The 16,371-nt window shown below is 38.0% G+C and overlaps 2 protein-coding genes across 2 annotated transcripts in view; both read left to right on the forward strand.

Moving 5' to 3' along the window:
- LOC124245929 (fibrous sheath-interacting protein 2-like) overlaps nucleotides 1-6,514 on the forward strand; it is a 31,612-nt gene extending 25,098 nt beyond the window's left edge. Inside the window, exons 9-12 of the mRNA XM_046673762.1 lie at nucleotides 2,881-2,981; nucleotides 4,586-4,631; nucleotides 5,795-5,890; nucleotides 6,396-6,514. Of these exons, the coding sequence (XP_046529718.1) occupies nucleotides 2,881-2,981; nucleotides 4,586-4,631; nucleotides 5,795-5,890; nucleotides 6,396-6,514 (362 nt within the window). The remainder of the gene's footprint in view (nucleotides 1-2,880; nucleotides 2,982-4,585; nucleotides 4,632-5,794; nucleotides 5,891-6,395) is intronic.
- A 4,625-nt stretch (nucleotides 6,515-11,139) lies between these two features.
- LOC124245930 (fibrous sheath-interacting protein 2-like) overlaps nucleotides 11,140-16,371 on the forward strand; it is a gene marked incomplete at its 5' end in the record, with an annotated part of 41,816 nt that continues 36,584 nt past the window's right edge. Inside the window, 2 exon segments of the mRNA XM_046673764.1 lie at nucleotides 11,140-11,228; nucleotides 16,108-16,144. Coding sequence (XP_046529720.1) covers nucleotides 11,140-11,228; nucleotides 16,108-16,144 — 126 coding nt within the window.

A 16,371-nucleotide genomic window follows, 5' to 3' on the forward strand; every position in this document is an offset into this window, starting at 1 on the left:
GAGTAGGCTTCTTTAGCTGTAGGATCAGCACTATTTGCTGGATCTAAGTGTCTTCCTTCCTTTTGCTTTCTGGCTCAGTCATTATTTTTCTAGCATACTCCCCTAGATTCGGCCTTTGTGGGGTCTCCAAAATTGCTCAGACTTTCAGGGAGCCTCCCCATCTTTCTGCTTCTTTCCTAAAGATGGTGTCCAGATGTCTGGGACAAGAGGTGTGGCTTATGTTCTGACTGCTCTAAATGTCAGCAGTATGGGCATCACCTAGGAGCTTATTGGAAATGCAGATTCTCAGGCCGCACCTCAGACCTACTGAATCAGAATCTGCATTTTCACAACATCCAAAGGGCTTTATATGCACATTAAAGACTGGGAAACACTGGCTTCCATGACCTCACGGAGGTAAAATAAAGTCAGGGTGCTTGGATGAAATGTCTTCTGCCTCCTCTGGTCTCCAGAGAGATGCCCTTATCTCCACTGAGGTAGTGCTTGGCCTGTTGGCATTCACAGTTGAAGTTGGCCATCCGTGCACTGACTCACAGTCTGGTCTCACTGGGCTTAGTAGGGACCTCTGGCTTTCCCATTCCACGTCAATTCCGGCGGGCTGCTCCATAACTCTCACAGTGGAGCCCTCTCACCTCCACCACAGTGACTTCCCTTGGCAAGCTCCCCAGCTAGACTCTCAGCCCTTTCTGGGCCATGTGTACACCACATGGGAACCAAGAATGGCTTAAGAAAGCAAAACCTCAAGGGGAAACAGGGAGAGGTTGGTAAAAGGAAACAAATTTTCAGCTATAAGATGAAGAAGGTCTGAGGGTCTAATGTATAACATGGTGACTATAGTTGGTAATACTGTATCGCATAATTGAAATTTGCTAAGGGAATAGAACCTAAATGTTTTCAGCAACAATAACAAAAAAAAGATAATTATGTGAGGTGATGGATGTGCTAATTAACTAAATTGGAGGAATCCTTTCACAATGTATAAATATATCAAATATATTTATATATTGATATATATAAATATATCAAATCATCATGATGTACACTTTAACTATCTTACAATTTCGTATGTCAATGATACCACAATAAAGCTGACATTAAAAAAAAAGAAAAAGAAAAAGAAAGCAAAACCTCAGAGACAGCCTTGCTCTACCTGACCACACTGTATTACAAAGTTTCTTGGGCATGCTCCAGGTGAGGAGGAGCAGGCAAAGGTGAGGAGGTAGCCTAAGAGATCTCTTTCTAGAGTCCTAAATGAAAAGCAGAGCAATAGTTCTTCTTTTCTCTCCATGTTGTCTGAAGCAACCAAGGCCCAAAATAAGGAAAATGTGAAGCCCCATCTGATGTCTTTGCTCTCCAGCCTCTCCATCACCCTTCCATTTTCCCACCATCTCAGAGCTGCTAAGGAGTGGACTTTTTCCCTCCAATTTTCTTTAAGTCGTATCCTCCTCCTTCCTGAGCCCAGATAACTCTTATTGGTGGGCTAGGGTCTCTCCAGTACACTAAGGGAGAATTTTCTGAGCTAAGTATTCCAGGCTGTTGCTACACAAAAAGGAAGATAAAATTTAGGGAAATTCTTGAGACAATTGCAAGGCTCGCAAGGCGTACTGTCTTGGTTGTGTCATCCTATTTTTGGATGACAGTTCTGAATATTACCTGGGTGTTTATCGTGGCATTCTTCCTGTTAACAATTCTAACCTCCCCTGCCCTAGCTCCATCCCCAGCCAGGTGGATGCCTATGGAAGACTAGGGCAGAGGTCTTGTACTTAGGGGGTCAAAAATGAGAAAATAATATAAAATTTTGAAACAGTAGCTGTTACATAATGGCTCTTTCATATCTGTCAAGCCCCAAAAGTGAGCACAACAAAAGATGGGTCTCCAGACCTAGATCTAGAAGGCATGCTCACTGTAAAAAAAATGTCAAATATAGAAAAATATGTAATATATACAATGCGACAACCTAATAAACATGGGCCAAAGGCATGAACAAACATTTTACTGAAGACATACAGATGGCAAATAAGCACATGAAAAGCCATTTAACATTATGAGTCATTAGAGAAATACAAATTAAACCACAATGAGATACCACTACACATGCAGTTAAATGTCTAGAATTTAAACAACTGACCATACCAAGAATTTGCAAGGACGTGAAGCGACTAGAACTATCTGACACTGCAGGTAGGAACATAAAATGATACCACCACTGTGGAAAACAGTTTGGCAACTGAAATTAAACTTACATCTACCATATGATTCAGCCATTCCACTCCTAGGTATGTGCGCAAGAGAAATGAAAATATATGCGCACGTAAAGACTTGTACATCAATGTTCATAGCAGCACTATTCATAATAGCCAAGAAACTGGAAAAACAGAAATGCCCTTCAGCGGGGAAATGGATAAACTATAGTACATCCATACTATGAACTATTACTCAGTAATAAAAAGGAATAAACTATTAATACAGGTATTAATACTATTAATAAACTACTATTATACAATAAAATACTATTAATATTGATAATCTCAAAAGTAATTATGCTGAATGAAGGAAGCCAGACCAAAAAGAAAAAGAGTACATCCTGTTTGATTCCTTTTATAGCAAACTCTAGAAAGTGCAAACTAATTTATAGTGACAGCAGATCAGCGGTTGCCTGGAGAACAGAGGTGGAGAGAGGGACAAACTATAAGGGGGTACAAGGAAACCTTTGGGGGTGATGGAAATGTCTATCTTTATTGCAGTGATGGTTTCATGGGTTTATACATATGTCAAAACTGAACAAATAGTACATTTTAAATATGTGCAGTTTATTGTACTTCAATATATTTCAATAAAGGTGTTTAAAAATTACGTGATTTCTCTTTCATTTACTTTTAGGATCAACTCACCATTCTCATGGTTTTGTAAAGCTTCCTGCCAAAAAATCAACCTCATCACCTCCTCGGCATGACGTACAGAGTAACACACCAGAACAAAAGGTAGAAAGTTGTATGTCTCAGATGCTTTGTGTTGATAATTAATTTATCTAGTTAACTTATATTTCTATGGGATATCCCCTTCACTGACATGGCACTGACCGGTCAGAGATAATGGGGTCCTACACAAGTGTGAAGCCTCTCTCTGGCAGAGAAAGTTCTAAGTCAGCTTCCTGCTAAATGTACCATGTAGTTTAGCAGAAACTAACTTAAATATTTGATTATGAAGATGATGCTAGCTAACGTTTATTGAGATCTTACCGTGGGCCAGGTCCTGTGCTAAGCTAGAAGGAAGGGAAAAGAGGGAAAGTAGATGACCTAAGATGGAAAGATGGAAAAGACATCATCGCTGCTCTTGAGGACTCACTGTCAGGGAACAGACACACACAGTAAAATTTGTTTACAGTAAAATGAGAGGACAGTTTTGATTTGTACAAAATGCTGTGGGAGCACAGAAGATTTAGATACTAGACTTGCCTAGACAAGTCTGAAAATAAACAGGCTTTATTAAAGGAGGGATTAATTGGATTAGGTCTTGAAATGTGAGTGGGAAGTTTCCAGATGAATACACGTGAGGATATAGTGAGGCAGTATTGCAGGCAGATGTTCAAGTGTTAAGTGAAAGCAGGGAAGTGCGAGCCAGCAAAGCCAGGGTAGTACAGGAGAGGAGATTGAAAAGGGAGGTTGAACCCAGAGCTTTGTATATCTTGTTGAGTTATGAATTTATCCTCTCAGTTGTAGGCAGCCATTGCATACTTTTGAGTGCAGATATGAAATAAGAATGATTTGGGTTTTAAAAAGACAATCTGTTTGCAGTGTGTGAGATAGATATCTAGAGAGAAGAGATTAGAGGCAAGATAGTTTTGAGACTACTGGGATGGTCCAGATAAAAATGATAAGGGCCCAAACTAAGGCAGTGGCAATGAGGGTGCACCAGAGGCCACAGATTTAAGATATTTCAGAGTCAGACTGTGTCCGAATTTGGTGACTCAATAGATGTGCGGATCCAGAGGGAGGGAGATGATGATGATGATGATGATTTAACTTTTGTGTATACGTTTTCTTGAAGTGGGATGTCTTTTCTCTCTGCTCCCATAGTGCTCAGGCTTAGCTCTATCTCAGAACTCATTATACTGTATCATATTTGTCTGTCTTTTCTACTGGATGATAAACTTCTGGAGGTCAGGAATTATATATCTTATTTCAGTTCCAAGCAGTGTGCTCAATAAGCACTAGAGTGGGTTGGATTGGTCTTATCTGAAATAAATGGAACAACACAAAGCTTTCTAGAATGGAGGACTGGATAGATTGTTATGCCTTTAACCAAAATATGGAAGACAGAGAAGGAGCAAGTTTGGAAAGATGGGTGTACATAGGTACATGATAAGCTTCATTTTGAACTAGTTAAGTTTAGGTACCTGTAAGAGATATCCAGTAAGAGGCTGCTAATATGTGTTAGCATTGAGACCAGAGCTTAAGAGAGAGGTAGGGGATGGGGAGAAAGAGATGCTACTGTATTAATTTGATTGCTCCAGAGTCAGCAAAAGTCTCTTTTAGAAGTTTAATTACTAATGAATATCTTTTTTCTTGAATGTTAAACCATACAGAAAGATAAAGAAATGACTAAAACATCACACCCTTTACATTATGGAGGTAAGAAAAAGAACAATATTTATAATTGTTCTGTTATCTTTCAGTTAAATAATTATAGTTTTGTCATATAGTTTTCCAAGTTATGCTTTTTCCCCCTGATTATAAAATCTGATTACTTTGATAAAGGAAGATATAAAAATTATTCATGATTGTAAATGTTAGTATCCCACATTTTTGAGTGATTGCTGGGTGAACAGGCCCTTCGGACTTTGCAAAGCATGGGTTAGTTGGAGTCCCCGCTGTGGTTGCCTACACTGATAGGTAGAGTCAGTTCCTGACATACTGCGATTTGGGAATCCCAGTGCTGAGAATTCTCCCCAGGAAGGTCTCTACCCTCTAATGCCGTCCTTTCTCCCCAGACATAAAAATATATCCCGTTTCTCATTTCCCCAGGGCTGGGCTAGAGGTTAGTTTAGTCTCTGTTACTCTCTGTAAAAGATTGCCATGCATATTGTACACACACACTGAGAGCACTGGCACATCTCCACCTGGGTGGCCAACAATCACCTCATCTAATATGCACAAAACAAATTCATCATCTTCTTGTCACCCCAAAACCTGTTCTCTGCCCCTCCTAATTTTATGCAGGCACAAAACCTGAGTCGCCTTTGAATCTTTCCTATTGATCATATTCTACATCCAAAAGTTGCTACATTCTGTCCAATCTACCTCCTTAAACTCTCTCATAACCTTCCCTTCCTTTCCATTCATGCCACCCCTATCTTTAACTACTGCAATAATTTATCTCCAATCTCTTCTTCATCCTGTTACTCTTTCCTACATTTTGCTGTGAATGTAATCTTCCCCTAAACAACTATGGCTGTATAATTCCTCTACTTAAACATCCTTGGTGGTTCCCCCCTGCCTGCTATACAAAGTGCAGAACAGTTCATTCAAGGGCAGGGGAGTGGTGGGAAATTAAGCTGACAAAGTAACTTAGAACCAGAGGTTAGGGAGTTCAGGCTTGTCCCTGAGGGCAGTGGTGAGCCACTGGAAGTTTGTAGACAGAGGACTTCAAAAAAGGTGTCTCATATTTGGAGATACTGCCTTAACTTGCATAAATAAATACATGCTTGACTATGGTAATTCTAGACATTATGGCAACCCAGCAAAGAGAATTACATCATCTTTTCATATTTAAAGGCACCTCTTCTTTCCCCCAGGAATTAAAAGTACCTCATCTCAAGCTCCAGATGGTGCTGATAAAACAAAAGATGTCCCCAGACACTCTCCACAGGATATTCTGCAACAAGAGGCAAGTAACATTTCTTTTGTCCCAGATACAGACAGAACAAATGAAGTATGAAATTATTGTCAAGCTTGGTATAACACAGTTTCCTTCATTAAATGACAATACAGAACAGCCTTATTCCCTGAAATTAACCACCCTGTAGTAAGATTTTATAAAAATTGAAATGTGAACCCACAGTAATAATCCTTTGCTACTTCAGACTTCCGATACTCATGGCTATCAGTTATGTTGGTGTTGCCATACTGTAAATTGTAGGGAATATCAATAACAAGTTGTAAGGTAGTGAAAGAAAAGTGGTGAGCTCGAGATTTTTAATGTGCTAAACAGATCCAAAATTTGAATATTTGCCTCAATTCTTAATAGAGATTTACCAGAAGCAACTTGAGTGTTCCCACTTAGCCCTTAGGTTATAGGGTTCCTAAAGGATGAGCTTCAAGAGTGTCAAGGTACATACACCTGTGTCCTGCGGAGGAAGCAACAAATTGGGCTTTTGTGAATCATGTCTCCTCTAGTGTCTATGGGTTGCGCAGAGACAGCCGTGCTGCCTCACCCTATCCCCTTCATGACCAGTGATCAGATGCTGGAAAGTTGGCAGCAGGCATTCAGCGTGCAGCCTCTGGTCACAACATAGATTGTTTCTGTGGGTGGCCAGCTTGTCATTATAAGAGTCAAATCCACATCCTTGACTCCATTAGCACTGTATTAACTGGCTCAGCTGTTCTAAAAAGTTAACATGGTTTGAAAGAGATGTCATCAAGCAGGAAATTCATTAAAGTCTTCCCAAATGAATTCTACACGACTGAGGTAGAAAGTGGCATCATTTGTCATGTCCTGTGTTAAATGAATAGTAAGTGATAGACTCAATTATGTATAACTGCTCAAATGTAGCATGTTAGCCATAATATGCTTCTTTGTGTAAACAAATATTTATGAAACACCTGCTGTGTACAGGGCAATGTGCTATTATGTTTACGTCCTTAATCAGTATGCTTAGTATCTGAAAAAGGAAACTTCTTAACTACCTTGAGATAGTTTAGTAATTCCACATCAGGAATTAATTCCTTTTTTCACCAGCCTCACTATAGAGCCAGAAAAAAAGTGTCCCCTGAATGTAACATGGATGGAAAACAATACTAAATACTTTACCAAAAAAAAGCCAATAAACAAATTTAGACCATCTGTTTTTAAAGGAGGCTTTAAAATATATTGGGCAATATGAATACATCAAATGGTCACAACTACCTAATTTATTGTGAGAAATAGCATGACCACTTTTATTACAATAGAATATGATACTATTTTGCAGCTTATTTCACCCATCCCATCAGCGTCAGGAAATGTACTTCTGGTGGCTTGTGTTCAGCAGTCTGACCTGGAAAAAAATAAAGTCTACTCGGTTGGATTTATCTTCTTGTATAATTACCCAAGCAGGTAGAGCTCTTGGCCAAATCAAAGAGTCGCATGCCATGTAGGCAGAAAACCTGCTCTCTGCTTTCTAGTTCTCTAAAAACATTTCCCCTATAGTTAACTTTGTTTAAAAACCACACATATTCTTTTTAACTGTTCAGTTGATTACTTCCATCCTGATCAGTGCATTCTTCAGTTAGTTAATTTTATAATACCAATGAATTCTACAAACCTTTGAATTCTCTAAGTAATATATGTAATATAAACCAAGTAAAACATGTATATTTATTATAAATAGAATTTTTAAATCATTTTCTTAAATTTCTGTATTTTAAATGTGAGAAATAGCTGATGTTCCAATTCTTTAAAACTCCCTTGAGAATTTTCTTTGTTTTTATTTTTCTTGTGGCATATATAGGTGACATTTGCTGAGTTGAGTGGAAAAAAGGCCAAGAAATTAAGTTTAAACTGTGATCCAGGTAAACATTAGCAAGTTATTAAGTAAATCCTGCAGTCCATTAATCCATCCATTCAACTAACATTTGTTAAGCTTCTGCTACATGCCAGGCACTAAGCTAATTAATGAACATAGAAAGTAGAAAAGCCGTGGTTCCTACTCTGGATTTTATAGTTTAGTAGGAACAGTCAATAACCACAACCCAACATGCTAAGTGCAATAATGGAGGTACATACAAAGTCCAGTGGAAGCAGAGGAAAGCCAGGGAAGCTTTTATAGAAGAGGCCACAACTGAGCTCACACATGAAGCATAAGAAAGAATTTTCTAAGCAGACAAATGGGAGGAGAACCTTCCAGGAGAAGGGAATATGTTTATGAAGATACAGACATTGGAGCATAGTGTGTTTGTGGAAATACAAATTTTCTTATAATTGCTTTAGCTAAAAGTTCAAGTTAGAGAACTGCAGAAGATGAAGCTTGGCTGGTAGATAAGGGTTGGATCATTAAGATTCTGGTAGGCCATGCCAAGAAATCTACCTTTATCTTGTTATCAAAGGGCAAGTATTGAAGAATATGGGCAGGGCCACAATATGATCAGAATTTGCCTTTTCTAAAAAGGGAAAGGAGAATTAGAGGTAAAGAGACTGGAGGCAATGAGACAATAAAAATGTTAGCATTTATTGAATACTTACTGTGTACCAGTTACTATGCTAAACTCTTTATATTCTCTCATTTAACCCTCCCAACAATTTAATGAAGTTAGAACTATTTTTATCTACCATTTTACATATAGGTAAACCAAGTCTGAGAGTGGTAAATTATCTTGCCCAAGTTTCCACATGGTATATGGCAAAGCCAGGGTTTTAACCCAGGTTTGTCTTATTCAACCAATCCTAACCACGATTCCATGCTGCCTTGTACTACAATTAAAGAGGCTATTACAACAGTCAAGACTAGAAATAAGTCTTGAAAAAGTCAGTGACAGTGAGGATAAAGATCTGGGTACAGATCTGACTCAAACTAAGGAGGTTAAATAGATGAGATTTGGTTACTGATTAAATGTGGGAGATGAAAGAGGTGAACACAACTCCCAGATTTCTAGACTGGACAACTAAATGGATAGTGAATAGTGGTACCATTCAGCAGATTGGCACTACAGAAGGATGAACAAGTTTGGAAGAAAAAAAGTTAGCTTCGAATATATTGAGTTTGAGGTGCCTGCAGGCATCCAAGTGGCACATCTAAGTGGAACAGTCAAACAGGCAGTTATAGATACTGGTCTGGGACTCATGGGAAAAGCAATGAAAAGAACACCTTATATCAAAACCTATAGGAAATAACAAAAGCCGTTTCCATAGGTTTTGATATAAAGTGTTCTTTTTTAGGTAGATTATACTTTCTCCTTTTATTTCCCTCTTTGATCTAAGAATTATCTATAAGTATATTTCTTAATTATCAAAAAATTAACATTTTGGGTCACATTTTTTTTACTAGGTTCAGCGAATGTAACCTATAAATTCTTAACACATTGAAGTCTTTGTGGCCAAATATGTGACTGATATTTGAAAGTGTTCCATGGATATGCCAAAAAAATGTATATTCTCTATTTGAAGGATATAAGGCTCATATGAATATTAACTTCTATTTATTGATTATATTATTCAATTATTATGTCTTTACTGATTTTTTTTTGTCTACTAGACTCTTTTTCTTACTGTCTACTAGATGTATCCAGCCATCAAAGAGATGTATTGAAGTTCTACATTATAATTGTATTTTTATCAAATTCCCATTGCATTCCTAATAGGTTTTACACAGTTAGGCTCTTTAGGATATTTAATCCACCATATTGCCAGAAATTATAGAAGAGTTCTTTATCTTTTCAACAGTTGCATTAGTTAGTTACAAATCACCCCCAAGCTTGGCACCTTAAAAAAAGAAACATTATTATCCCACATCCTGTAATTAGGATCCTCTGGTTAGGAATTCAGGAGGAACTTGGCTAGGTGGGTCTGACTCAGGGTCTCTCATGAGGTTATGGTCAAGATGTCATCTAGGGCTGCTGCAGTCATCTAAAGGCTTGATTGGGACTAGAGGATTCACTTCCAATGTGGCTCATTCACATGGGTGTTGGCAGGAGGCCTCAGTTCCTCACCCTGTGGGCCTCTCCATAGGGCTTCTTGAGTATCTTTGTGATATGGCATCTGGCTTCCCCCAGAGTGAGTAGTCCAACAGAAAGGGGCTGAAGTCACAATATATTTTATAAGCTAGTCTTAGAAGTTATACACCATCACTTCCACCATATACTATTCATTAGAATTAAATCACTAAGACCAACCCACACTTGAGGGTTAGGGTTAGGGTTAGGAAGAAAATTAACCTCCACCTCTTGGAGGGAGTATTATCAAAGAATTGTAGACATATTTTAAAACCAAGACAACAGTATTATCTTCACACTTAATTTTTCAGGTTTATATATTATTAACTCCAGCTCCTTCCTTTCCAAAACCATACACATGCAAAAACATACTATACACAAAGAAACTCAAGAAGGTACATAGAATTTAAGTAAAACTTTCTCAGCAGATCGTTGGAATTTATTGGTTATTCACAGTGTACTTTACATTTATTGGGAGAAAAATCAGTAGCAATTCACCTTGACTTTGAACTGGCTCCAACTGGTAATACTACTTTCTATTATTTAGAGCATTCTGTTTGTCTAAGACAGTTTAGTTATGCATGTGCATAATTGACATACACCATCTCAGTATTCCTATGGACATATTTTACATGAAGACTTGCTTTAGTATGATTATCCAGAAATATTTACTAAAATCCACTTATGGAACTTTGCTAGTTGGCATACAAAGCATGTTAGACAGTATTTGAGTGGGAAGAGATTAATGACAGGCAGACTAATGAGCCAACACGTTTTAAAGAATTAATTCAACAAAAAATGTAATTGAATGCTTACTGTATGCAGGCACTGTAAACTAGTAATCACAGTACAGCATAGTAAGTTCTATAATAGAAGAATGTATAAGGTGCTTCTGGAGCATTGACAGAGGATGCTGTCTACTTAGGTAGATTTCAAGGAAGGCTCTCTGAATGAGTCCTAAAGGATGAGAAATTTAAAAGAGGGACACTAGCGTTATAAAGGAAATAGTAAGGGCAAAGGCAAAGGGAAATGCATGATGTTCAGTATCTCTGAAACATAGAATATATGTAGAATGATGACCAGAGATGAGCCTGGTGAGGTAGGCAATGGCCCCAGATCTTAAGGTATATTTTATGCCTCCCTGAGAGGCCTTAGAGAGTTTAAACAGAGCAGTGATAGCAGAGAATAAAGACCTATTAAGATATGTTAATTACCATTTTACAAGTACTTGTGAAGGATACCAAGAAGTAGTAATTTTCTTTTTCTTTCTGCAGATCCACCTGGAGCTCACCAAATTTTCCCTTCTCGTGATTCATCAGTGAAGTAAGTATCTAAGAAAACAATAAATTGATGTATTATTTTAAATTGACATTTTAATAATTACACAGAAGTGCTGCTTGAGGGCAGATTCTCCCAAGGAGTCCTCCATTCTTGTAGTTCTGCTTGTATGTAGTGAAACGCTCATCTTTTGCAACCTCTCAGGACTAAGCTAAAATTGTCAAGTAGGCAAAGTTAGTCATTCATGCTCTTCCACCTCCTTCCCTCTTTATTCTCACTTTGGTTCTGTGTTCCCCCAATATATAAGGCTTTCTCTCCCCTTTCGGATAGTACTACCTCGTCTCTCCAGGTAGTTTTCTGGGATCTGGATCTAATTCTTTACCCCTCTCCTCATTCAAACATGCATTACTTGTGCCTTTTGGGGTTATTGGTTTCCTAATCATGATAAATTAGTTTACTATATAGTATTAATGACCTATTCTGTTGCCCCATCGTAAGGATATTTGCACTGTAATGCAAAGTAACCAATCTCTAATGATGCAAAATAAAGACCAGTAGAAAAAAAATTTTGTTTTTTGGCCTGGGGGCCTTTCAGCCCTCAAACCTTAGTGGCCAACTATTCTGCTGATGTACTGTTCCCCTCAAACTTGAATAATATTTCATGCACATAAAATAACTACCAATGGAACACACAAACCCCACATCATCATCTTTTAAATACTCAACAAAGCAAATGAGGTCCAGGATAGGTTTTATAAATCCAAAACTCTGATGAAAATGGTTGGGTAAAGTGAAGTAGTGTGTGGTGGTAAATGGTACTGACATTCAGACCAAGCTTCCTAGAGAAGGATTTGGAGCTTAGGAGTGATGGAAGTCACTTTGTCTGACTTACTGAGTGCTCATGGGATACAAAGATACTGAAGGAAGGAAATTGAGTACCCCAGTAGTAGGACAGTTTAGAGAAATAAAGGTGAGAGAATAATGACAATGTGCAGTTTTATAAAGTGTTAATTCCTACCTTCCTTTTCCTCTTGCCCACCCCCAACCTTGACTACAGATCTACAGAATTACTTGAGTCTTTTCAATAGCAAATACTCTGGATACCCTTTTACTAAAAATCTTAGCTCAGCTAAGATGAACTCATGCATGACCTGGAGCTTCTCCCCCGTTCCTCTCAAATACCCAGGGTTAAAATACCTTTAGCTACACCTAGGACAATTCCAGGCCAGAGCACAACAAAACATAGCTAACACCATCTGGTCTGGCTCTACCCATTGCACACATGTCATATTCTCTTACCTTACAGAGAACACAGGTTCAAGGCCTTTGACTTAGTCCTCTTGTTCTCATGCAGCTCCTTGCTTCCCAAGGCTCAACTGTGGAAGCTTCACATCTGTTCCACCATTTACCTCCTCTTTCTTTTCTCCCCTAAACTCCTTAGTTCTCTGTTTTTTCTAATGCTAACACAAAGGACATATACATAAGCTTAATAAAATAGAATTAGGAACCAAAGAAAGGAGGACAAGAGGAAGCAAATGTGATAAGATAGTGGTGCAGTAAACAGTTGTAATAATTAAGCTTTGCATTTAAATACTGAGTATGTTCTTATAATTGGGATGGAAGAAGAGAGGAGAAACAGAATAAAGAAGGCAGTGAGTCTGTTGACCTGAAGACTGTGCTCATAAGTTTCTATTTCATTCATTGGGTGACAGTCTAATGGTTTTGAGGAGGGATGTGATATTATCAAATCAATAACTCTGCTGAACACTTCTGACAGCAACATGTAGGACAAATTAAAGACAGTTAAATAGATGCCAGTTGCAGAAGCTCATTAATGATTTGTGGCCTGCACAACAGCCTTCGTTTTGGAGTAGAGAGAAGTATGCATAGATCTAAAATACATTAAATGGGAATTTATTTACCAAACTTTCTTGAGAACCTACTGTGTTCAAAATAGAGTGCTGGGTATTAGGGGGATACCAAGATGAATAAAGCACTGCCCTTGACCTCAGTTATGCTTCGCAGAGCATCAAGAAAAAAGACAGGGAGACATGAGGAATGCCAAAAAGTGAATTGAAGGCAGGGCAGTGGATAAAAAGTCAGGCAAAGGGAGGACCACCCATGGAACTATCCAGTGTTTGGCTTTCAGATTGGAACACTGATGTTAGGCTACAGGGGTGCTGCTTTTAAGTCCCATTCAGCAACTGGAATAAGTAAATGGATTTGGCAATAGAATAGACTACGTGTATGGATGATCAGGAGGTATCAGGCATTACCCCAAAGCTATGGGCCTGAGATACAAGTAGAAGACCACCAATGAGATAAAAACTGGATATTCAGAAGGATTAGGCAAACAGGCTAAATTTTTTTCTTTTTTTTATTGAGTTCATAATAGTTTACATCAATGTGAGATTTCAGTTGTACATTATCTCATGACTGACACCACATAAGTGCTCCCCTTCCCCCCCCTGCTCCCCCACCCCCCTTCTCCTGGTAACCACTGAACTGTTTTCTTTGTCCCAGTACTTGTTTATATTCCACATATGAGTGAAATCATCTGGTGTTTGTCTTTCTCGGACTGGCTTATTTCGCTTAGCATCATTCCCTCCAGGTCCTTCCATGTTATTTCAAATGGGATGACTTTGTCTTTTTTTCTGGCTGAGTAGTATTCCATTGTATATATATACCACATCTTCTTTATCCAGTCATCGGTCAATGGGCACTTGGGTTGCTTCCATGTCTTGGCTATTGTGAATAGTGCTGCAGTGAACATAGGGGTGCATATGTTACTTTGGATTGTTGATTTCAAATTGTTTGGGTAGATACCCAGTAGTGGGATAGCTGGGTCATATGGTAGTTCTATTTTTAGTTTTTTGAGGAATCTCCATACTGTTTTCCATACTGCTTGTACCAGTTTGCATTCTCATCAGCAGTGTATGAGGGTTCCCTTCTCTCCACACCCTCTCCAACATTTGTTATTTTTAGTCTGAGTTATAGCCATTTTAACAGGCCTAAGATGGTATCTTAGTGTAGTTTTGATTTGCATTTCCCTGATGATTAGTGATGTTGAACATCTTTTCATGTGTTTATTGGCCATCTGTATATCATCTTTGGAAAAATGTCCAGACAGGCTAAATTTTTGTCTTGTCATGTTAATCTTCAAGGGGTGGTTGGCCAACCATGTGAGGATATCTTTCAGGTATCTTCTAGATGAAAGTGAAGTTGTGTAGAGGAGAAAGTCAGGAGCAGAAAGGTATATTTATAGTTTTATGACACAGGAAATTAAACTGTGAAAAACCATGCCTTCTCTTTGGGGCTTCTGAACTAATTGTCAATAGTATCATTGCCCTCTCTATTTAAGAAATAGAGAGTTGGCAGTACAAATTACCTAAACCTTAGACACTTTAGTAGCATCAGTCTATCAAGGAAAACCACCTAAGACTAGGGAAAAGTGGATGGAATATCATGTCACTCCTGGAATTGTGGTGGAACTTCCCAATATAACAGTGAGTTCATTTGCACATTTCTGCTAGATTGACTTCAACAAGAATCTGACAGTTCATTGCAAATTGCAGATTCTATCCAAAATTACAACTAGTTTCGAGTGGTCTTATATGAGGCCTTTCTCATTTATTTGGTTAGTTTTGTTCTCAGGTCTTTTCTGTTTCCTTTTATCTAAATGCATGCTTTTGGGACAGAAAGCCTGTGAGGACAGGTAGCAACAAATACAAAGAACTCACTGGCTTCCACTTGCTGCCTGTGGTATGAGGTAAAGAGAGCAGAAAAGAGAATCTGGGTGCAATAGATTGCAGAGGATCTACAAGAAGGAAATTGTGCTGGACTTGGCCTAAGAAACTGGATCTTAGAAAAATAAATGAAGCCAAAGGATAGGAACTATGTCACTTACATCGGCATTCACATTCCAGGTTCCATACTGCAGAAGGTTACTAGTCTGAGGATGGGGCATTGCTACCTAACCCTAGCTGAGACCTATAAGGTTTCCCTTTCCTTCTAGAGGTTAGGCTGTAATTTCACAGTCTGGCTATATTTCTCACAATTGAATTGTAGGCCTTGGGGAAAAAAGTAAACTCGATAACATAAGGGCAGGCCAAGTAAAAATGAAGATAGAGTGCATTTTTTCTTTAAGAAGATCAGGAAGAAGAGAGACAAGGGATCCACGTAGTCAGGAAAACATGAAAATAAATCAGAATTACAGTCATAGGCCTTAAATTTTTTTACCTTTTTTATTATTCTATAATTTGCATAATTGTGGTGTTCTATTACTACTATTTAGTAAAATATATTTTTGGTTCCACATAGTAGGTTATGATAAATAATTCTGATTAGAACATAGAATAGAATATTGTGACACCTAGAAAAGGGCTACATCTAATTTGGTATTGCATATGATCAAAAACCATTTTAATCCATCATTATCAATAATCGTCCATAGATCTTTTCCTGCTATGAGGTGACAGGAGGAGACTAAGAGTTTTGAGGAGGTGGGTAGAAAGTGATTATCAGAAAGCTCTGCAGAACAAGCAGAAAGGACTAGCTCATCCCCTGTCTCTCCAAGCCCATGCTCTTCCCAACTCACTACAAAACAAACATGGTTAAGGTGGATCAAGAGTAGTAATATCAGATGTTAGTTTATGCAGCAAGTATTATTCTACCGTCTATGTAGCAATTATTCTACTCTTTTGAGTAATAAAGCATGTCCTATACCAAGGGCCAATATCTAAGTAGGAGGCTAAATAGGGAAATTAGACAAAAAATAAAGCTTATTCTTCTTTGTGAATTCCTGGGGAGAAAAAAATCTCCCAAGCACAATGGGGATAATCTGATTCAATGATGAGGAATTTGGGAGAAAGTTACATAAATTATTAATCATAAGGAATAAAATCAATCTCTCTTTACTTTTCAGACAACAAAACTACTATCAAAATCACTGCCAAGAAAAAGTATGTACAATGAAATTCACTGATAAAGCAACATATTAAGGATATTTTCTAATATTTTATTAGAGAAAAATCTGTGTATCAGACAACCAGCGAAATCATCTGTTGACATTAGTCAGTTGCTCTCTTTGCTTTTTTCTCTAACTTGACTTTAACTCTTGGTTAATCTTGAGTTTTGCAGAGGTCCAAAGTTATTGTTAAAATAATTATTGTTAAAAAGGGTCCAGAAT

This window comes from Equus quagga, chromosome 10, assembly GCF_021613505.1.
Source record: "Equus quagga isolate Etosha38 chromosome 10, UCLA_HA_Equagga_1.0, whole genome shotgun sequence".
NCBI lineage: Eukaryota > Metazoa > Chordata > Mammalia > Perissodactyla > Equidae > Equus > Equus quagga.